The 24,732-nt window shown below is 34.5% G+C and overlaps 1 protein-coding gene across 1 annotated transcript in view; it reads left to right on the top strand.

The window, feature by feature from the left end:
* Positions 1-24,732, top strand: part of BRIP1 (BRCA1 interacting DNA helicase 1) — a 171,696-nt gene that overhangs the window by 57,199 nt on the left and 89,765 nt on the right. The window contains 6 exon segments of the mRNA XM_077745525.1: positions 587-786; positions 5,638-5,770; positions 15,598-15,752; positions 18,910-19,075; positions 19,193-19,333; positions 24,126-24,287. Coding sequence (XP_077601651.1) covers positions 587-786; positions 5,638-5,770; positions 15,598-15,752; positions 18,910-19,075; positions 19,193-19,333; positions 24,126-24,287 — 957 coding nt within the window.

Genomic DNA, 24,732 nt, shown 5'->3' with positions numbered 1-24,732 from the left:
CCATTCTTATATTTGTGACCACAGAGGGATAGAATACTTTATTTGATAAGTCTGAATTCCATGTTATAAGAGTGGTGATTATCTCCTGATTAACAGATTAACACTTCTATCAGTATCACATGGATATTACGGAAGAGCAATTCTCAAAACGAAGGGTTGTAAGAAAGACTAAAATGAAATAGATACATGCTGTATTATATTAGCATTTTGTGAGAGTCTTTTGAATCTTGTATTTTAGTTTTAAAGTTTTTTTTTTTACTCTACTTTTAAAATTATGTTGGAGATTCCTTCATAGATTTTTATACCCCTTTGTGTGGCCAGCTGTTCTTTACCCCAAGTTCACATAACACATATTTTGGTTGATAGGTTTGCAAAGTATTTTGAGAGTGAAAAATAGGAAACTGTATTGTTGAACTGATACTTGTTAGCCTTAATGTTTTAAATGTTTTAAGATGTAGAATCAATTGCTTATATAATTACCCTTGCAATATTGGTCTGTAGTGTGAAGTTTTAATGAAATATCTTGCCTACTGCTGTTAAATCCATTTTCCTGATTGTTTTACAGAAAAATTCTTTTGTCTTGTAGATGGATATCAATCTGAAAGAGCAGATTGTCATTTTAGATGAAGCACATAACATTGAGGACTGTGCTCGGGAGTCAGCAAGTTACAGTGTAACGGAAGTTCAGCTTTGGTTTGCTCGAGATGAACTAGATACTATGGTCAACAATAATATAAGGAAGAAAGACCATGAACCACTAAGAGCTGTGTGCTATAGCCTAATTAAGTAAGAACATTTGTCTGTCATTTATATTGCCTTGTATTAAAAACATGTTTTATTATGCCATAGTATTTTATAATTACTCACTTTGAGTAAGCTACTTGGGAAATGGATTGTTCTTTGCCAGTTAAACTTTTAGAAATAGGCCAGTCCAAACTTTTGTCTTGTTCAAAAGAATATGATAAACACAGTTGATTTTTGATCATCGTGAATTTTATTTCCAATTTAACAGAATAATTTAACAGCCCCATATATGACATATAAAGGACATTGAGCTGAAAATAAACATGGTTTTAATTAACATATTTTAAATTAAAATTTTTTTTAATGTTTTATTTATTTTTGAGAGATAGAGAGACAGTGTGAGCAGGGGAAGGTCAAAAGAAAGAGGGAGACACAAAATCCGAAGATAGGCTCCAGGCTCTGAGCTATCAGCACAGAGCCCAACACAGGACTCGAACCCAGGAACCGTGAGATCATGACCAGAGCTGAAGTCGGACATGCAACTGACTGAGCCACTCAGGTGCCCCGAATTTTTTTTTTTAATGTTTATATAATTTTGAGACAGAGAGGGACAGAGCAAGAATGGAGGAGGGACATAGAGAGACACAGAATCCAAAGCAGGCTCCAGGCTCTGAGCTGTCAGCATAGAGCCTGATGTGGGGCTCGAACTCACAGACTGTGAGATCATGGCCTGAGCTGAAGTCGCATGCCTAACCCAACTGAGCCAACCAGGCACCCAACATATTTTAAAATTTTAGTTTATGGCTTTAATTTTTTGCTTTATCTTCCAGTTTGAGTAGAATTCTGATTTGATGAGTTTCAATTAACCAAGATTTCACTACTCTAAAGTAATAGATTTAGTAATAATTTTTATTAAAATTTATGTTAGATAAATTCCTTTTTATTAGACATTAGGGTGTTGATCTAGAATCTCTTTATCTTAGACCTTGATACTACATCCCATTCCATTTACTGCAGCTCTTTTCTTTTCTCTTCTTTTTCTTTCTTTTTTCTTTCCTTTTTCTTTTCTTTCCTTTTCTCTTTTCTTCCTTTCTTCCTTTTTTTTTTTTTTTATAAGTTTATTTATTTGGAGAGAGAGAGAGCACACACGTGAGCCATGGAGGGGCAGAGAGAGGAGAGAGATAATCCTGAGCAGACTCTGTGATTGCTGGGAGCCCTAGGAGAATTGATGACACAAACCATGAGAATCATGACCTGAGCTGAATCAAGAGTCAGGTGCTTAACTGACTGAGCCACTCAGGCTCCCCCTGCAGCATTTTCTTTTCCCTCATGGTATAGTTCAAAAATATTTTGAATGTTTGGGTGACTGATGTATGTGTGCTTTCTCTCTCTCAAAATAAATAAACTTTAAAAATATGTTTAAATTTTTTTTGAATGTTGTAATAGTCTTGTGTTTGAACAACCAAAGCATACAATTTTTTTTTAATGTTTTATTTATTTCTCAGAGAGAGAGAGACAGTGTGAGCAGGGGAGGGTCAGAGAGAGAAGGAGATACAGAATCGGAAGCAGGCTCCAGGCTCCAAGCTAGCTGTCAGCACAGAGCCCAACACAGGGCTCAAACCCACAAACCAAAGGCAAACAAATTTATGTTGTAAAAACTCCTTCCCACCCCATTCTCTACCTGCTTAGTTCGTCTCCTCCTGAACAAGTTTATCTGTCATTCAGTGCATATTTATGAGCCATTCAGTGAATATATGAGCCAATATAGTTTCCCCTTTCCCTCCTTTTTACCCAAAGGATGGCATACTATAAAATGGCATACTTCCATTTTTTTGTCTTCTCCATTTGAAGCATAAGAATAGATGTTATTTTTAAGCCTTTTTATTGAAGTATGATTGACATACACAAAGCTGTAATTATTTAATGTATATAAAACTTGATGAGTTTGCAGATAAATATTCATTCATTAAACTATCACCACAATCTTTGCCATAAACATATCACCTCTGAAAGTTTCCCTTTGCCCCCTTTTAGTTTTTTATTATAGGAACACTTAACATAAGATCTACCCTCTTAGCAAGTATAAGTATACAGTACAGTATTGTTAACTATTGGCACTGTACTTTATACTTCTGTCTTCCTATATCTTGCCTTTTCTTGCTTAACAATATATTTTAAAGATCTTTCCACATCAAGACTTAGAAGCTTTCTCAGTTTTAAAAAATAGTTGCCTAAAATTCTATTACATGGATGTCCACTATTTTATTTAACTAGCCTCTAATTAATAGGTACTGAAGTTTATAATCCTATGCTATTACATTACTATAATGAAAAACTTTGAACATATTTCATATGTTTGAGAATATACAGGAAAATTCTTAGAAGTGGGACTCTTGGGTCAGAGCACAGATCTACATGTAATTTTGATAGATATTTCTAAAATTCACACAATAGGGAAATGGATGGAAGACTGATTTATACTCCTATGAGCAATGTATGAGAGAATGAAAGTTTTTGTCCAGCCTGTTGGGTGAAAAGCAGTATCCCACTGTAGTTTTTACTTACACATCTCTTAATATGATTGAGATTAAGCATTTTATTTTTTTATGTTTATTTATTTTGAGAGAGAGAAAATGTGAGCGAGGGAAGGGCAGAGAGTGGAGAATCCTAAGCAGACTCTGTGCAGTCAGCAGTCAGACTTGGGGCTTGATCTCATGAACCATGAGATCATGACCTGAGCCAAAATCAAGAGTCAAATGCTTAACTCAGCACCTGGGTGCCCTGAGATTAAGCATTTTCAAGGCCATTTATTTATTTATTTAAAAAAGATTTTTTTTTTGTTAATGTTTATTTCTGAGAGAGAGAGAGAGAGAGAGAGACAGAGTATAAGCAGAGGAGGGGCAGAGAGAGAGGGAGACACTGAATCTGAAGCAGGCTCCGGGCTCTGAGAGCCCAGTGTGGAGCTTGAACTCGTGAACTGCGAGATCATGACCTGAGCTGAAGTCGGACACTTAACCCACTGAGCCCCCCAGGCGCCCTTAATAGGCCATTTATATTTCCTTTCCTGTCAACTGTCCACTGACCTCTGTGTCCTCTTTTTGTTCTTGTTATGGTTCTTTTCCTTATGGATTTGTAGAAGCTCTTTGCGAATTAACCCTTTGTCTATGATAAAAGTTGCAATATTTTTTTCCCTATTTTGCCATGTGCTTGTTTTTCCTTTTGGTATTTTTGCTGTATAGTATTTTGTCATTTTTATTTCACAGCACAATTTGTTGAAAGAATTGTCTATAGTTGCTAATTCTATTTTCTCACTTCCTAGTCTTTCCTCATTGATTTCTGTTGTGTTGCTGTCTGCAGAATTCTACTGAAACTGTTCTTATCAAGGTCATCAATTATCCACATGTTGCCAAATCCAAAGATTATTTTTCTGTTATGTTAGTCTGTCAGTAGTGTTGTTTGGGTATTGTTGACTACCACCTCTATGAAAATGTTTTTGGCTTAATTTCTGTGAAATAATAATAACAATTATTTATATACATAAATAATTATTGTTATAATAAATTGTTTATATTATTATAAATTATTTATATATAAACATAATAATTATTATAAATAATTATATATATTCTCTCTATCCCCATTTCCTGGCACAGTCCCTAAAACGCTTATAATTTCCTAAGTGACAACAGCACTAGGAGCATCTTTTGTTCTAATATTTGGTCTTTGACCCCAGTTCCTGACAGAGCTCCTAAATCCCTTGAGATTTCCTGGTTGATAGGACTGTCTTTTGTTCCAATGAGGTGATGGTTAGTGGGCTCTTGCATGGAGCTGTTCACTAGAAAGACTAAACTATGATTAGAAGCTTAGAACTTTCAGCTCTACCTTCCTTCTGGAAAAGGAAGGGGGCTAGAGATTAAGTTAATAATCGATCATACTTACGTGATGAAGCCAGGATTCAGAGAGCTTCTAGACTGGTACACATAGTTATGTGCTTGGAGCACCCTACCTTTACTGGGACAGAAGTTTCTGTGCGTAGACCTTTCCAGACCTCTCCCTTGTATTTCTTCTTCTGGCTATTTATCTGTCTCCTTTATTATATAATAAACTGGTAAGCATAAGTGTTTTCTGGAGTTCTGTGAGTTCTAGTAAATGATTAAACCTGAGGCAGGGTCATGTGAACTTCTGATTTATAGCTGGTTGGTCAGAAGTACAGATGACAAATTAGACTTTTATGCTGACATCTGAGATGTAAAGGACAGTCTGGTGAGACTGAATGGTTAGCCTGTGGGGTCTGTGCTAATTCTAACTCCAGTTAGTGTCAGAATTGAACCATAGGACAGCCAGCTAGTGTCTTGAGAATTCCTTGGTGTAAGGAAAGAAGAGTGCCACATACATTTAGTGACCGGATGTGTCAGAGGTGGCTGTGTGTATAATAATACAGACATTTAAGCACTGACTGAATATAAAAATGTGTGTATATTTATACAAATGAATATATTTTCTAGTACCTCTCTTTTGGTGTTAATATGTAACACCTTAATTTCTTTATTAGATTGTTTTGTATTTCCTTTATGTGTATTTGGGATAAGCTTCTAATATCCGACTCTCAATTGGAGAGATGGTCAGGTAAAGCAGTGTGAATCCATAAAACACAATTGGGAAATCACATGCATGTTTCTCTTTTCTGAATATAAAAGCTTACGTTTTAGCTATATAAATGTTTATTTTGCAATATGAAACATGTATGCATTTTAAAAGATGTCTTAATCCTCATTTGTGTTCTGAGAGCTTCAAGAAATATGATCAATGTAATCAATGTATCACTATTTTCTTTGTTTTATTGCAATAGTGCATATAAGGATAATATCAATTGATGGAATTATTTTATTTTAGTTGGTTAGAAGCAAACTCTGAACATCTTGTGGAAAGGGATTATGAAACATCCTGTAAAATCTGGAGTGGAAGTGAAATGCTCTTAAATTTACACAAAATGGGCATCACCACTGATACTTTTCCCATTTTGCAGGTAAGACTATTTTCTACCTGTGACATTTATTTAGTATATGGTTTAATAGTGAATAAATTAATCCAGACTAAAAAATCTAACAATTAAATTGTTTTAAAATTTTATTTTGAGTTTGGTAATTAAAAATAATTTTTTTAATGTTTTATTTCTGAGAGAGTGAGAGAGACAGCATGAGCAGGGGAGGGTCAGGGAGAGAGGGAGACACAGAATCTGAAACAGGGTCTAGGCTCTGAGCTAGCTGTCAGCACAGAGCCCGACGTGGGGCTGAAACCCACGAACCGCAGGATCGTGACCTGAGCCGAAGTCGGACGCTCAACCAACTGAGCCACCCAGGCACTCTGAGTTTGATAATTTTTAAATAATGGCATAAATTATGACTGAAAAAGTAGCATTATTTAGTTTGAAACAAATAAGTCATAAAGGAATGAATTGCTTTGTTCCCGTCTAAAACAAGTCAGTATGTTTAGGTTGTAAAATTATTTTGTCAGTAATAAAAGTTAAAAATTTATAAAATAAAAAGATAAATTCATTTTTGTTCTCCTTAACTTAGAGGTTATAAACCTGTGTTTATAGAGATCATGAGTGGGCTGGGGGATTCTGTGAATCTTATGAAATTGTATGCAAAATTTTGTGAGTATGTACTTTTGTACTTTTTTCTGCATAGAGCCTTCATAACTTCTCTTCTGAAAGAGGCTGGTTTTTTTTTTCCCTAGTAGATAAGAATGCTTTTATCCTTTTTGTTCTTACTTATTTAAATTAATAGATTTTGCTTTTAAGAGTGGTTGTTTAGGATTTACAGAACAGTTGAGCAGAAAGGACAGAATTCTAATATTACCCTAACCCTCGCCCCCCCCCCCACTCACATACTCTACAGTTCTCCTATTATTAACAGTTTGCAATAGTATAGTACATTTGTTACAATTGAACCAGTATTATTACATTGTTAACTAAAGTCCATAGTTTACATTGGGGTTCACTCTCTGTATGGCAGAGTTCTGAGTTTTGATAAAAACAAAGTCATATATCTACTATTACAGTATCATACAGAATGTTTTCACTGCCTTAAAAATATTCTGTTCTATACTTCTTAATTCGTCCCTTCACCATACCTCATTTGCCCTGCTGAGCCTTTAGCAACCACTGATTTTTTTCAACCGACTCCATAGTCTTGCCTTTTCCAGCATGTCATTCAGCTGGGATCATTTTCAGGTTCCTTTATGTCTTTTTGTGGCTTGATGGCTTGTTTCTTTTTATTGATAAACAATATTCATTGCATATATGCACACCGTTTGTTTATCCATTCACCTGCTATGAAATGTATTGGTGACTACTAAGTTTGGGCAATTCTAAATAAAGCTCTTATAAACACTTGTGTGCATATTTTTTTTTAATTTTTTAAAGTGTTTGTTTATTTTTGAGAGACAGAGAGAGATAAATCATGGGCAGGGAAGGGGCAGAGAGAGAGGGAGACAGATTCTGAAGCAGGCTCCAGGCTCTAAGCTGTCAGCACAAAGCCCAATACAGGGCTCGAACTCACAAACTGTGAGATACGACCTCAGCCATAGTTGGATGCTTAACCGACTGAGCCACCCAGAGCCCCTGTGTGCATATTTTTGTATGGATGTGCTTTCTTCTCATTTGTGTAAATAGTAAATACTTAGCAAAATTGCCGAAATATATGGTAAGACTATTTTTACCTGTGTAAGAAAATGCCGTCTTCCAAAGTAGCTGTGCTATTTTATACTTGCATCATCAGTGAATGAGGGTTCTTTTCATTCTACATCCTTGCCTATATTTGATATTGTCAGTGTTGTGACTGCTAGTCATTCTAATGAATATGTAGTATCTTATTATTGTTTTAGTGTACAATTTCCTAATGACATTTGATGTGGAACATCTTTTCACATGCTTATTTGCCATCTGTATATCTTATTTGGTGAGCTATCTCTTCAGATCTTTTGCCTACTTTTCAGTTGGATTCTTTGTCTTCTTGTTGTTGTGTTTTAAGTGTTCTCTGTATATTTGGTATACCAGTGCTTCATCAAATATGTTTATAGACCTATGCTTCTAATCTGTGGTTTGTCTTTTCATTCTATTAACTGTCTTTTATAGAACTTTTACTTTTTTTTTTTTTTTAACATTTAATTATTATTATTGAGAAACAGAGACAGCATGAACAGGGGAGGGGCAGAGAGAAGGGGAGACAGACACAGAATCCGAAACAGGCTCTAGGCTCTGAGCTGCCAGCACAGAGCCTGATGCGGGGCTCGAACCCACAAACTGCGAGATCATGACCTGAGCTGAGGTTGGACGCCTAACCGACTAAGCCACCCAGGCGCCCCTAGAACTTTTACTTTAAATAAAGTTCAGCTTAATAATGTTTTCTTTGACAGATCATGCTTTTGATATTGTGCCTAAAACTCCCCACCAAACCCAAAGCCATCTAGATTTCCTTCTGTCTTTTTCTTCTAGAAGTTTTATAGTTTTGCATTTTATATTTCGGTCTGTGATCCACTTTAAGTTAATTTTTTGTGTAGGATATAAGGTCTGTGCCTAGATTCATTTCTTTGCACGTAGGTGTACCCATTTGTTGAAAAGGGCATCCTTTCTCCACTGGGTTATAATTGCTCCTTTGTTAAAGATCAGTTGGATGTATTATTATGGGTCCTTTTTTAGGTTCTTTATTCTTTTCCATTGATTGATCTGTCTGTTCCTTCGCTAATACTGCACTATCAGTTACTATAGTTTTATAGTAAGTCTTGAAGTCATATTGTCGTTGTGTCAGTTCTCTGACTTTGTTTAGTATTGTGTTAGTTATTCTGGGGTTTTTTTTCTTTCCAAATAAACTTTAGAATTAGCTTGTCAGTATCCACAAAGTAACTTTCTGGGATTTTTATTGAAATTGCATTGAATCTACAAATCAAACCAAGAAGAACTGACAACTGAACAATATTGAGTCTTCCTATCCATGAACAGGAAGTATCTCTCCATTTGTTTAGATCTTTGATTTCCCTCATGGATTTGAAGAGGTCTTTGAACCAAAACAGATAGGAACTATGGCTATCATGATAACCACTAGCATTCTGGGCCTATGAGCATTAAAAATATATTTTAATTAGACTATACTTCTACTTTGTGCCCTGCTTTTATTAGTTTTTTTTAATTTTTTATAGTTTATTTATTTTTGAGACAGAGAGAGACGGAGCATGAGCGGGGTAGGGGCAGAGAGAGAGGGAGACACAGAATCTGAAATAGGTTTCAGGTTCTGAGCTACCAGCACAGAACCTGATGCAGAGCTCGAACCCACAAACTGCGAGATTATGACCGGAGCCAAAGTCAGATGCTTAACCGACTGAGCCACCCAGGAGCCTCTGTGCCCTGCTTTTATTATTTTTTTTATTTTTTTAAATGTTTTATTTATTTCTAGGAGAGAGAGAGAGACAGCGTGAGCAGGGGAGGGTCAGAGAGAGGGAGACACAGAATTGGAAACAGGCTCCAGGCTCTTAGCTGGCTGTCCGCACAGAGCCTGACGCGGGGCTCGAACCCACGAACCGTGAGATCATGACCTAAGCGAAAGTCGGACGCTTAACCAACTAAGCCACCCAGGCGCGCCTGTGCCCTGCTTTTAAAATGCAGTGTGGTATCATAAATATTGTCCATATTGTGACATCTCTTCATGACTGTTTTGCATAAACTTTTCATTTTAAAGGTTTATATCAACAGTAAAATGGATTGTGAGATATTCGTATAGTGGAGTATTAGACAGCAATTTAAAAAATGAACCACTACCACCATACAAATGAATCTTACAGACAAATGAATCTTACAAACCAGACACAAAAGAGTACAAACTAGATAATTTTATTTTTATGAATTTAAGAAGAGACAAATATAATTATGCTAGTCGAATTCAGAGTGCTGGTTACTACTATGCAGTGGTAAGGAGAAGTTTGGGCTGAGAAGGAGCAAAAGGGAACCATCTGGGATTCAAAGAATGCTTTGTATCCATAGTGAGTGTTAGTTATGTGTGTGTGTGTGTGTGTGTGTGTGTGTGTTTAGGGAACTGTATACCTAAGACTAGTGCATTCTCTTATACTTTAATTTTAAAAAGGTACAAATAAATTGTATGTGAAGGAAAAACTAGGAAAATACAAAAGATATAAAAAGGAAAAAGAAAAACTATCAAAGAGGATCGCTATTAAATTTAGGATTTATGACCACCTCTCTTATTCTATGCATATATTTACTTAACATAAATAGATTTCTGATATGATACATGTTTCTTTGTAGCCTCTTTTGACTTAACAGTGTATTATGAGTACTTCACTATTTTAATAACGATTTTTTTCATATGAGTTTTAATTGCCGGGTAGCATTTTTGTGAGTATACATATTTTAAATTACTTGATTAATCTGTCATTTGAAATATAAATTGTTGCCAGTTTTCCAAGGATAAGAAACAATTCTGATATGAACATCCTTGAAAATGTATTTCTGTATATATTGCTGTTTCCTTTATATATTCAGAATAATTTTTTGTTGCTTATTGCATTGTATGTATATTGTTGTGTCTATGGTTTGTTTAGAGTATTTTTCTGAAAATTTTTTTATTTTAGTGCATTCAAATTTATCAGTGTTTTTCTTTTTTTTTTAATTTTTTTTAATGTTTTATTTATTTCTAGGAGAGAGAGAGAGAGAGAGAGAGACAGTGTGAGCAGGAGAGGTTCAGAGAGAGAAGGAGTCACAGACTCCAAAACAGGCTCCAGGCTCTGAGCTGGCAGTCAGCACAGGGCCCGACGCGGGGCTCGAACCCACGAACCACGAGATCATGACCTAAGCGAAAGTCGGACGCTTAACCGACTAAGCCACCCAGGCGCCCCTATCAGTGTTTTTCTTTTATGAATTGTATTTGAGTCTAGTTTTAGTGATCTTTCCATATCTTGCACTACATTTTCTAAAAGTGTTATTATTTTTTTAATAAAAGTTTTCAGTCGGCCATTCATTTTTGTTTCTGTTGTAAGATTAGGAATCCATTTTATTTCCTCTATGGAGACTTTTCTCAGCATCATTTTCTAAATAATCCATCCATTTTCCTTTGATTTATAATGACACTTCTGACATGTATCTATTTTTCCCTCATTTGTGAATTAATTTCTGGACTTTGTTCTGTGATTCTGTTTATCTAAACTGTCATATTTGTTGATTACTCTAGCATTAGAAAAATGTTGTTACCTGGTAGGGCATATCTCTTTGTTCTTTTCCTTTGGGAAGATCTTTACTGAATTTTAGAATTAGCTTGTAAATTTCTATGAAAAATCTGTTGGTGTTGCATTGAATTTATGGATTAATTTAGAAAGAGTTTTTCTGTTCACAAACAAGATATATAAAGTTCTTCATTTATTATGTCTTCTATATCAATAAAATTTTATGATTTTATTTTTAAAAGTCTTAGGTGTTTCAGGGTAGATTTATTCCTACGTGAGTTCAGGTTTCTGTTTCTTTTTCACATAGTATATTTAAAAAGTTGCATTTTCTAATTACTAATTGGTATGTAAAAATGGTAGCTGATTTTTATTTATTTATCTTGTAAGCAACTACGTTGCTAAACTATCTTATAGGTTTGTCTGTGGATTCTTAAATTTTCTATGTAGTTTTACTGTCCATAAGTAATGACTATTTTCTTTCCAACTCCATCACATTTTATTTATTTCTTTGCTGGCTTCAACTTTCAGTGCATTGCTTATCATAGGCAGTTAGACATTTTGGTCTTACTGCTGCCTAAAAGAGGCTAGCTATATTACTAGTGTTACATCATTTTGTAACATGTCTACTGTATTGTTTTGAAATTCTTTTATTTTTTATTAATAGCTAGACAGATATAATTCACATGCTGTAAAATTTACCATTTTAAAGTATACATTCAGTGCTTTTTGGTATAGACACAGAGTTCTGCAGCTATCACTGCTATCTAATTTCAGAGCAGTTTCAGGACCTCATAAAGAACCATGTCCCCATTAGCAGGCATTCCTTATTTCCTTCTCCCCCAGCCCTTGAAAACCACTAATTTACATTCTGTTTCTATAGACCTGCTTATTTTAAACATTTCATATAAATGGAAACATGATATGGTGCTTTTGTGACTGGTTTTCCTTCATTTTGTATGTTTTCAAGGCTCATCTGTGTATGTCAGAGCATTCATGAGTACTTCATTCCTTTTTTTATTACTAAATAATATTCCATTGTATAAATCTGCATTTTGTTTATTTATTATCACTTGACACATTTGGGTTGTTTCTATTTTTGTCTGTTATAAATAGTGCTGTAACCATTCATGTCCAAATTTTTGTGTGTACATATATTTTTAATTCTCTTGGGTATATACTTAGGGGAATTGCCAGGCCATATGATAACTCTATGTTTAACTCTTTGAGGGACTGCCAATCTGTTTTACAAAGGGGCTGCACCATTTTAGAATCCCATCACCAATGTACACGGATTCTAATTTCTTTCACATCCTCACTAACACTTGTTACCTCTTTTTTATTATAGTTTTCTAGGGGAAATGAAGTGGTACCTCAATGTGGTTTGATTTTCATTTCTCTCCTAATTCCTAATGTTGAACGTTTATTCAAGTGCTTATTATCCATTTATATATCTCCATTAGAGAAATCTTATACAAATTTGTTGCCCACTTGGAAATTGGGTGTTCTTTTATTATTGACTGTAAGAGTTCTTCATATATTCTGGATATAAACACTGTATTAGATACATGATTTGTAATTTTTTTCCCATTCCATAGGTGCTGGAGGATTTTTATAATTATATTTTTATTAGGTTAAGGAAATTGCCTCTAATCCTAGTTAGCTAAGAAACTCATCATTGTGGTTATTAAATTTTTAGAAGTTAATTTTTACAAAAGTAATATGTATATAATTTAAAGAGTCAGTACCATCAAGAAAAGCATTCATCTGCCCCACTCCTTCTCAATCCCAATTTTTACTTGGCACTTTAGCTCTTAACAGTGATATCTTCTGATATTTAACCCCAGTTTTCTAAATAACATGTGGGTTCTGCTGCTTTTGAATTTTCAATTTTAGATATTCTCTATTGACTTCCTGTTATGTATGATGATACATTAGCTTCTTTTTCTTCTCTCTGTTTCTCTTTCTCTTCTTACTTTTCCTCTCCTTTTTACCTTTCTCCATTCTCTTACTCTTCATTCTTTCACCATAATTAATATTCAGTGTGTATATCATTGTGTATGCATATTATCACAGCTCATGATAGCAACTATCATATAGCTTACTTGATTAAATTTGTACACAACTTTATGTTTCCCATGTGGTAATACCTATCAGTTTGTGGATTTTTTCCTTTCTTATTTGCTTAGTTTTCTATTTATCTATAAACCCACCTGTCAATTTTTAGGTGACCTAGGCAGAAGTAGCCTTGGAGTAGTTTCATGATTCAGTGTGTAGAATTTCATTCAGGCCTTGTTTTTAGTACATTGCCTTCAGTAGTTGAGGATTTTCTGTAGTTTGGGTTTTCTTTTACTTTGTCTGTTTTTGTTTTTGTTTGTTTTGAAGTGTAGTTGACACGCAACATTCCATTAGTTTTCAGGCACTACATTAATTTCAACTTAGTGATTCATCAAGTCTTTATGTTATTCTATGCTCATCACAAGTGTAGCTACAATCTGTCACCTTATGCTATTAAAGTACCATCGACTATTCTCTATTCTGTATCTTTTATCCATGTGACTTATTCATTTCATAACTGAAAGTGTATCTCCCATTCTGCTTCTAGCAAGCCATTGGTTTGTTCTTTGCATTTATGGGTCTGTATCAGCTTTTTGTTTATTTATTTGTTTTGTTTTTTAGATTCCACATGTAAGTGAAATCATGTTGTATTTGCCTTTGTCTGATTTATATTTAACAAAATAGCCTCTACTCCATCCATGTTGCCACAAATGGCAAGATTTCATTCTTTTCTTTGGTTGAGTAGTATTCGTGTGTGTGTGTGTGTGTGTGCGCGCGCGCGCACGCTTATACACCACATCTTTATTCATCTATGGATGGACACTTGCATTACTTCCATATTTTGGTTATTGTAAATATTGCTGCAATAAACATAGAGGTGCATTTGTCTTTTTGGGTGAGTGTTTTCATTTTCTTTGGCTAAATACCCAATAGTGGAATTACTGGATAATATGATACTTCTATTTTTAATATATGAGGAACTTCCACAATGCTTTCTGCAATGGCCATACCAATTTACATTCCCACCAACAATGCAAGAGGGTTCCTTTTTCTCCATATCCTTATCAACACTCTATTTCTTGTCTTTTTGAGTCTAGTCATTCTGACAGGTGTAAGGTGGTATCTCACTGTGGTTTTGATTTACATTTCCCTAATGATTAGTTGCTGAGCATCTTTTCATGTGAGAGTTGGCCATCTGTTTGTCTTTGAAAAAATGTCTATTCGGAAGTTCTGTAGTTTTATAGAATAAATTGCCAGTGTTCTGCCACTGTTGGGGAAGAATTGTGGNATTAGTTTTGTGGGTTGTTTCCTTGGCTGTGCAGAAGCTTTTAATCTTGATGAGGTCCCAATCGTTTATTTTTGTGAGGGGACTTGATTTTAAAAAGAATTACTTGTTTTTCATTAATAATTTGTAGTGCTGAATGTCTTTCCAAATTCATTCTTTGCTTCTTTTTCAAAAATCTTTCTATTTGTATCCTTCAGTGTTTTGTTCAGTGGAAACTAATTTTACTCTAGGTGTGTATTTTTCACATCGATGTGTAAATGAATGTTAAAATTTATCTGTCTTAATTTATCTTAACTATTTTCTCATTTTACTTTTATTGAACACATACTTTATTGTCAACCATCAGCGTTGTCACCAATATCTTTTACTTCAATATTCAGAGTTTTCTCTTCACAGTGTGGAAATGCATACTTTTCTTTCTTCTTATATCCACACTTCTTTTTTTTTTAAGTTTGCTTTAAGCACTTTAATTTTTTTTAATATTTTTTAAGGTTTATTTATTTTTGAGAGAGAGACAGAGTGCAAGCGGAGGAGGGGCAAAGAGAGAGGGAGACAGAATCTGAAGCAGGCTCCAGGCTCCGAGCTGTCAACACAGAACCTGACAAGGAGCCCACGCTCCTGAGTCATGAGATCATGACCTGAGCCGAAGTCGGACGCCTAATGAACTGAGCCACTCAGGCGCCCCTCTTAGGTCCACACTTTTATCTGTATTAAAACTTCTTAGTCACATGAAAACAAATGAGCCAGTTAGTATACATTTTGTATTTAGCGTATATTTTTTCCTTGAGTCATTTTTAAGTTTTTCCTGTTCATACAGTCATATTATTCTCATTGTTGGAATGCTCCCTGGAAATAATTCAGGCAAATATTATCTTTTAAGTTCTTTGGCCAAACCATTTGGTGCATTTTTTTAAAGTAAGCTGTACGCCCAACATGGAGCTTGAACTCACAACTTTGAAATCAAGAATTGCCTGCCTTAACAACTGAGCCCACCAGGTTTTGCCTAGTTCATTACTTTTGAAGGATACTAAATAATACCCTATTTGCCTGAAGAAGTAATGAACTTCCTAAATGTATAATTTATTGTCAAAGTGCCTTGAACTCTGAAGAAAATTTTGGGATATATAGGAATTTAAAACATACTATTAAGCATTTGTGTCTTGATAATGTTTTCCTAAAATTTCAGTGTATATTTCATTTGGAGTTTATTATAGTTTTAAGGGGTTTGTTTTCCTCATCTTCCTGTTTCCTGCAGTATACTTAATGACAGTAATTTCTTATAGGGACATTTTTCTTCTGTTCTTCAAAAAGAAGAAAAAGTCTTACCAATTTATGGTAGAGAAGAGGCAAGAGAAGTACCAATTATTAGTGCTTCAACTCAAATAATACTCAAAGGACTTTTTATGGTGTTTGACTATCTTTTCAGGCAAAACAGCAGGTGAGTAAATACATATGATTTGTATTCTTACTCTTAAAAATATTAATTTTATTGGGTGCTAGTATGCATTTAATCTGTACGTATTTTGTGTGGGTACCTGGGATCATTGTAAATAAGTGGTATAATATTACTCTTACTGGCACAGACTTAGATCAATTGAATTAGTCTTTATTAATGAAAATGAGAATTGAAATAAATAAATGCACTTTAAATACATTTTATTAGTTACTTCAGCATTAAATTCTTGGTTATATATGACAGAATTTAAACATTTAGGTTTTAAGTGTAGTTTTAGATATGTTTCAGAAAGTCTCTTTCTTACTGCATAAAGCCTCTATCTGGTGAAATATGGAATATGAGAAACAGTTAACTCCCCTCACTCTACCACTCATTAAATTATAGTACTGTTTGGTTCCTGTTTTTTTTTTTAATGTGGTAAAATATACATAGCATAAAATTTACTATTTTAACCATTCTTAAAATAATGTGTTTTAGTAGCATTAGGTTTATTCACATTGTTGTGCAGTCATCCATTTCTAGAACTTTTTCATCATCCCTAATAGGATCTCTATATCCATGAAATAGTATTTCCCATTTCCCTCTTCCCACAACCTCTGGTAACCTCTATTCTTTCATCTCCATTGATTTGCCCTTTAGGTATCTCCCAAAAGTAGAATCATATATATTTGTTCTTTTGCATCTGACTTATTTCACTTAGCATGTTTTCTTTTTTCTATTTCTTTCTTTTAGAGATTTTATTTTTAAGTAATCTCTACACCCAACGTGGGGCTCAAACTCATGACTCTGAGATCAAGAGTTCCATGCTCTGTAGACTGAGCTAGTCAGGCACCCCAATAATGGATACTATCTCTTTAATAAATATAAGACTATTAAATTTTTATTTCTTCTTGTATTCATTTTAGTTAATTCTTTCCAAGGGATTTGTCCAGTTTATGCAAATTGTCACCTTTATTGGCAGACGGTTGGTTGATGCCATTTTCTTATTACCTTTTTAATGTATTGAAAAGCAACTGAAACTCAAAAGAAATAGAAGAATCAAGATAAAAATAGAAACCAGTGAAAAATGTTATAAATGTACAATAAAGAAAATCAATGACACTAAAGTTGATTCTTCAAAAAGACACTAAAATTGATAAATCATTTAGCATGTTTTCAAGGTTTATACATGTTGTAATAGATATCAGAATGCCATTCCTTTTTATGGCCGATTATTCCATTGCATACATGTACTATATTTTGTTTATCCATTGTTCTATTGATGGACTTTTGGATTATTTTCACTTTTATCTATTGTGAATAATCCTAAGTGAATTTTAATGTACAGGTATCTGTTTGAGTCCCTAGCAGTGGAATTGCAGGATCTTATGGTAATTCTGTATTTAACTTTTTTGAGGAACCAACAGACTGTTTTCCATAGCAACTGCATGTCTTAGATTCCCATAGTTATGCACAACATTTCTAGTTGTTCTGCAGCCTTCTTTCTGGCTTTTGGATAATAACCATCCTAATGAGTGAGTTATCTGGTTATAGGTTTGATTTACCTACCCTCCAGTAATGGCTAGTTTGTTGAATATCTTTTCATATGCTTATTGTCCATTTGCAGGTGTTCATTGGAGTAATGTCTATTCATACCCTTTGCTCATTTAAAAAAAATTTTTTTAAGTTTATTTATTTTGAGAGAGAAACAGAGAGCGAGCAGGAAGAGGGGCGGAGACAAAGGGAGAGAGAGAATCCCAAGCAGGCTCAGCACCATCAGTGCAGATCCCAATGTGGGGTTTGAACCCACAAACTGCAAGTTTCTGACTTAAGCTAAAACCAAAAGTCGGACGCCCAACCGAGCCACCCAGGCAACCTTCTTTGCCCACTTTTAAAAATGTTTATTTATTTTTGAGAGAGAGAGAGTGTGTGAGGAGGGAGGGGCAGAGACAGAGAGGCACAGAATCTGAAGCAGGCTCCAGGCTCTGAGCTGTCTGCACAGAACCCAATGTGGGACTCCAACTCACGAACTGCGAGATCATGACTTGAACTGAAGTCAGATGCTTAACCGACTGAGCCACCCAGGTTCCCGTCCTTTGCCCATTTTTGAATTGGGTAGTAGTGTTGTTGTGGAGTTGTAAGAGTTACTTATATGTTCTGCATATTATCCCATATCAGATACATGTTTTACAAAGATTTTTTATTCCTTGGTTGTCTTCTCATTCTCTGATAGTGTTCTTTGATGCACAAAAGTTTTTAAATTTTAATCAAACTCAGTTTATCTGTCTTTTCTTTTGTTGCTTGTGCTTTTTGTATATATAAGGAATATCTTAAGATCTGGTATCATAAAGATTTTGCCCTATGTTTTCTTCTAAATGTTTTATATTTTTTAGCTCCCTGTACTTTTATAAAATTCTCTCCACAGATTTTAGGGTCCTGACTTGAACTTTGAGATCTTATCTCTCTAGAGATGAAGTTAACAGTAAATATTACTGTGAGGACATGGTAGAGAATACTAGTTTTATTCTGTAAGTCCAAGTGTGTATAGCCTCTTATTGAAAGAAATTATAAGTTGGATGGGATCACAAAGATCAATACCTTCATTAAAAGTTAACAAAGACTAAAAAAACGTTAATGAAGACTGAGACCCATATTTTAAAGGAAGTTGAATTTTGTAATTAGTTTCCTAAACTTTTGAAGTTTTCAGTAAAAATTCTTTCCATTTTTCTCATGTAATGAATCATAAAATGCACTGTTTAGTTTCTTTAATGATAGCTATTATCTATTTTGTAGCTGATAATGTAGCACAGAGTACAAAGAGCTCTGGACTAGAAATTATGAGACCTGGATTTTAATTCTGTCTCTGCCATAATTTATGTATTGTTTGGACATAGGGATGGGAAATGGTAAGAAGTGGGTAGTTAGCTAATACCTAATCTCTGTATGAGAAAGTTGATTGTAAGATTTAATGGTTCATTTTCTATCAGAATTACTGAATTTAATTAGTGGTGAGGGTTGTTGGTGGGGGAAATGTTATCTTTGAGTGGGAAGATATCACAACTCTCAACTTAGTTTTAATCAGTTTTTACATTGTATGTAGCTGGGACATCATATGTTTCATAAAGTTTTGCCATTTAGTTACCATTTTATTTTCATCCAGATTTGCAGATGATTATAAAGTTGCTATTCAACAGACTTATTCTTGGATACATCAGACTAATATTTCAGATAAAAGTGAATTCTTTGCTCAAGCCAAAAACAAGAAACGTATAAGACAGAAAACTGCAGTTCGTGTGCTAAACTTTTGGTGCTTAAATCCAGCTGTGGTAAGCCCATCATGTTGTAAATGAAACTTCTGTCATCTTGCTCAGTACCAACAATTAAATAATTATGTTTGACTCTTTTAAAGATGATTTTATGTATCTAGTAATGTTTCCTTTTAGGCCTTTTCAGATGTTAATGACAAAGTTTGGACCATTGTTTTGACATCTGGGACATTATCACCAATGAAATCCTTTTCATCAGAACTTGGTGTTACGTTTACTATCCAGCTGGAGGCTAATCATGTCATTAATAACTCACAGGTTAGTTTTCTGAAGGCTCTCAATCTTATTACCTCAGTATAATTTTAATTTTTTTTTTTAATGTTTTTTATTTACTTCTGATAGAGAGAGAGAGACAGCGTGAGCAGGGGAAGGTCAGAGAGAGAGGGAGACACAGAATCCGAAGCAGGTTCCAGTCTCCAAGCTGTCAGCACAGAGCCCAACGCGGGGCTCAAACCCACGAACTGTGAGATCATGACCTGAGCTGAGGTCTGGACGCTTAACTGACTGAGCCACCCAGGTGCCCCAATATAATTTTATATTAAAAAAAATTAGAAGATACCTGAAATACTAGCAAACAGATCCTGTAGGAAATTCAACATCTTAGTTTGAGTATAAAAGAAAATCTGTCAGCTACTTGGTAGTGTCAACAAAAGGAGATGCCGAAATAAGTAGCATTCCTTCAGTTTAGTGTGTAAAAATACACACTTTAGATGCAAAGACTGTATTGCAGTTTCCTCATTTAAATATGTTTTAGGGTTTTTTTAAAATGAGAATTAAAAACAAAACAAAGGGCTCCGGGTGGCTCAGTCAGTAAAGCATCTGACTCTTTGTTTTGGCTCAAGTCATGATCTCACAGTTCATGGGTTGGAACCCTTCATGGGGCTCTGTGCTGACAGCGCAGAGCCTGCTTGGGATTCTCTCTCTCCCTCTTTCTCCTCCTCCCCCATGCATGCTGTCTCTCTTTCTCTCTCAAAATAAGCTTAAAAAATTTTAACTTCTTTACCATAGTTCCTGCACATAATTATTTGTTCATGTGTTTCTCTTTTCCAATAGATAGTGGTATTTCCTTATTCCTTTATCCCATTCTTCCACTACACCTAGATTAATTCCTGGCATTAGTTAGTTAGCAAGTGTTCAGCATAGGTTTTAATATCTGAAATTAATTAAAAATACTCTCATGAGTTTTAGAACTTAAATTTTTAATGTTTTAGAACAATACTACATTTATGTTATTTAGTTCCCTAGGAACATTTGAATTGTCATTTGTCAGTCTATTCTGTTTCTTTTTAGAAAGTAATTTAAAGCAGCTAGCTACATATTGAGCATCACATGTGTGCCTAACACAATTCTAGTTCTTTATAAAGCTGTTGTTTTCTTTCTTTTTTTTTTTATTTTAATAGTTTATTGTCAAATTAGTTTCCACATAAATAAAGCTGTTGTTTTCAACCAAGGTGTATTTGAAAGGACATTTTGGTTTTCACAATTACTTGGCAGGAACTGTTGACATTTAGTAGGTGGGGGCCTGGAATGCTAAGCTTCTATAGAACTAAGAGTTGTGCTTTCTATAATGGCAGAGTGCTCCTGTTTGGAAATACTGCTATAAACAATAGTGAAGGAAAAATATATGTTCCACTTTTTTTTTTTTTAACTTTCTGTTTACATTCCAGTTAGTTAACATACAGTGTAATATTAGTTTCAGGAGTAAAATTTTTTGATTTAACACTTATATACAACACCCAGTGCTCATCACAAGTGTACTCTATGCTCCACAGTTTGTTTTTTTTTAATGTTTTATTTATTTCTGAGAGAGAGAGAGAGACAATGTGAGCAGGGGAGGGTCAGAGAGAGAGAGGGAGATACAGAATCTGAAACAGGCTCCAGGTTCTGAGCTGGCTGTCTGCACAGAGCCCAACGCAGGGCTCAAACCCATGAACCGTGAGTTCATGACCTGAGCCGAAGTCGGAAGCTTAACCCACTGAGCCACCCAGACGCCCCATATGCTCCAGTTTTAAGTCTCTTTCTTCAGAGGTTCAAATAAATATGGGAAGCTATTAATAAATTTAGCATATTTTCTCATAAGAATGGTATTATAGGCTCTGAGTTCTCAGTCTAGTACACAAAAGCCTGTTTAACCTGTAATGTCAATGGATTATAATAGTAAAAATGCCAATTTTTCAGTTGAATTTTATTATAACATTTACCCCTAACTTTTTTTCTTTTTTAATTTCTTTATATATTTTTGAGAAAGAGAGAGCATGTACACATGAGTTGGGGAAAGGGAGAGAAAAACAGAGAAATTCCCAAGCAGGCTCCACACTGTCAGCACAGAGCCCAATGCCAGGCTTGAACTGAGATCATGACCTGAACTGAAATCATGAGTCAGACGCTTAGCTACTGAGCCACCCGTGTACCCCTCCTCCCAACTTTTAAAAGAGTTTTTAAAAAATATTTATTTATTTTTGAGACAGAGACCGTCATGAATGGGGGAGGGGCAAAAAGAGAAAGAGACACAGAATCTGAAGCAGGCTGCAGGCCTTGACCTGTCAGCACAGAGCCCAACACAGGGCTCAAACCCACAAACCATGAGATCATGACCTGAGCCGAAGTTGGACGCATAACTGACTCAGGTGCCCCCAAAATTTATTTTTTATTGTGAAATGTTTTATTATCTTTTTAATGTCTATAAGCTCTGTAGCCATGTTCTCCTTATCCCTACCTGATACTATCAATTTGTATTCTCTGGTTTTATGTTTTTTCTTTATCAGTGTTGGTATCAGTTTATCCCTTTTATTAATCTTTCTAAAGAGTAATCTCTTGGCCTTTTTTGAGTTTTTCTATTATAAAACATGATTTTTAATTTAATTGTAATAAAATATAACAAAATTTACCATCTTATTTTTAAGGGTACAGTTCAATCTTGTTAAGTATATTCACATTGTTGTGTACCCAATCTCTAGAACTTTTTCATCTTGGAAAATTAGAATTCTTTGCCCATTAAACAACAATTCTCCATTTCCTCTCCTCCTAGCCCTTGGTAACCACCCTTCTACTTTCTATTTTTATGAAGTTGATACTCTAATATAAGTGAAATCATAGGTATTTTTTGTGATTAGCTCATTTTACTTAGCGTGATGTCCTCCATGTTGTAAGTGAATCAGAATTTTCTTCTTTCTTAACGCTGAAAGATAATTTCATTGTATGCATGTATATACCACATTTTGGTTGTCCATTCATTTATTGATGCCCTCAACTTCTAAATAATTATAAACTTCAGAAAGTTACAAAAAAATTCTTAATATGGTGAATATCTTTATACCCCTCACCTAGGTATATCAATTGTTAACATTTTGCATGTGTATACATGAAAGAGAGAGAAGAGGAACACTGCAAAATGTGAGCAATAACATTATACATGTGTATGTGTATAATGCACATTTTAAAATAAACTATTAGCAGGTTATTTGTAGACATCATGACACTTTGCCCTTAATAGTTTAGACTGTCTCTCTTAGGAAAAATTACATAATCTGCGGCACCTGGTGGTTAAGCATCAGACTCTTGTTTCAGCTCAGGTCTTGATTTTATAGTTCGTGGGTTCAAGCCCCATGTCAGGCTCCATGCTGGCACTGGGGAGCCTGCTTGGTCTCTCCCTCTCTCTGCCCCTCCCCTGCTTGCTCTCTCTCTTTCTCAAAATAAATAAACTTAAAGAACAATTTCATAATTCTACATAACAATACCATGATCATACCAGAGGAATTTAAAATTGATACAATAGGGTCAATATTTATATTTCTCCATTTGTTTCTAAAATATCTTTGTATCTTTTTATTTTATCTTTTTTTAATGCTTATTTTTGAGAGAGACAGAGACAGAGACACCACAAGCAGAGGAGGGACAGACAGTGGGGGACAGAGGATCCAAAGCAGGCTCTGCACTGACAACAACAAGCCCAATGTGGGGCTGGAACTCAACCAACCTGGAGATCATGACTGAGTTGAAGTCTGACACTCGATCGACTTAGCCACCCATGCGCCCCTATTTTGTTTTTTTGATCCAGTATCCAATCAAGTATTATATATTGCATTTGACTTCCATATCTCTTTAGTCTTTAAAACTGTTGTTTTCCCTTCTTTTTTTTTTTTTTTTTTGTCTTTCATGACCTTTTTATAGAATTCAAGTGAGCAGTTATGTTGAGGAATCTAATCTGGATTTTATCTGATTGTTTCCTGTTGATAAGATTCAGGTTAAACAGTTTGGTAACAATACTATATGGGTGATATTGTTACTTCTCGTTGCATCCTGGCAGGAAATACTTCATATCAGCTTATCTTATTACTAGTTAATCATTTAGTTGAAAGTTGATTAAACCAGTGTCCATTAGATGTCATCTTGCAGAATGTACCTTAGTCTCATACATTATTTGAAAATACAGGGCTATTACAGTTTCAACAATCTGAAGTGTTTATATTGTCTGTAGATTACCAATAAAGCTTTTTATTTCTTTTAGTCAAATCACACCAGTGCTGGATCTGTATGAATGTAGATGAATTGCAAATAACTAAAATTTGGTGGATTTGATGTTTTAGGACTATAGATCTTTGAGCATCAGTGAATTTGTAAATTTGTTAAGTATATTCATAAGTCTTATCATAGTCAAGTCTTAAAGACTTACCTATACCAGATCATACAAGCCTTCATCTCTAATAGTCTGGAATCATTTCTGATTTACTCATTTCATTTGTTCAGATTATCCAACAAAAGTGTTACGTGTTTAGTTTTATAATGCTATTTAGGAAATAGAAAAGTAAAACTTCTTTTTTCTTTTATCCTAAGTGGTCAGTGGCGTGCTTAAAGTAAAACTTTTATAATTTAGATTTATATATAATTAATGAATGGTAATAGAAAAACACCAACAATTTAAAAATAAAGTTCCTCTAACCTTGTTTCTTGATCTTCTTTTGACATACATGTAATATATGTAATTAAGGCTCCCAACTAAATGCTAATTTGCCTACTTCAGTCATGACTCTAATACATATTTGTATTCTAGGTTTGGGTTGGCACCATTGGGTCAGGCCCCAAGGGTCGGCATCTCTGTGCAACCTTCCAGCACACGGAAACATTTGAGTTTCAGGATGAAGTAGGGGCACTTTTGTTATCTGTGTGTCAGACTGTGAGCCAAGGAATTTTGTGTTTCTTGCCATCTTACAAGGTAAGGGAATATTGTTTCTCTTGCCTTTAAAAAATCACATGAGATTACCATGATAAGTTTCCAGAGTTCAGAAACAACAGAGGAATTATAATTTTCTAAGTATCATATATTGTTTTACTTACTTTTTGATTGAGATAGTTCATTCACTGTTTTACTTGAAACTCTCAAAGACTAAAAGTCTTCAAGCAATGTTTGTTATATGAGGACTGTTTATGTATACATTGTTTTTATTCTTAGGGAAAGCTTGATTTTTTTCATAGTTGAAGGAAAATAGTATATTCTTTTTCACTTTCACAAATTATCCTTTTGAATGTTTCATCTGTTCAGTGTTAAACATTCATCTGTTTAGATTCATCTGAATCTAAAGTCAGACTTCCTTTGTTCATCTTTTTACTTCATGTATTTGGCTAGACATTTTTATTGTTTTTAGAGTCACTCTGGTTTT

Source organism: Crocuta crocuta, unplaced genomic scaffold (genome assembly GCF_008692635.1).
Source record: "Crocuta crocuta isolate KB4526 unplaced genomic scaffold, BGI_CrCroc_1.0 scaffold333, whole genome shotgun sequence".
Lineage (NCBI taxonomy): Eukaryota > Metazoa > Chordata > Mammalia > Carnivora > Hyaenidae > Crocuta > Crocuta crocuta.
This window is presented reverse-complemented; position numbering and strand designations above follow the sequence as displayed.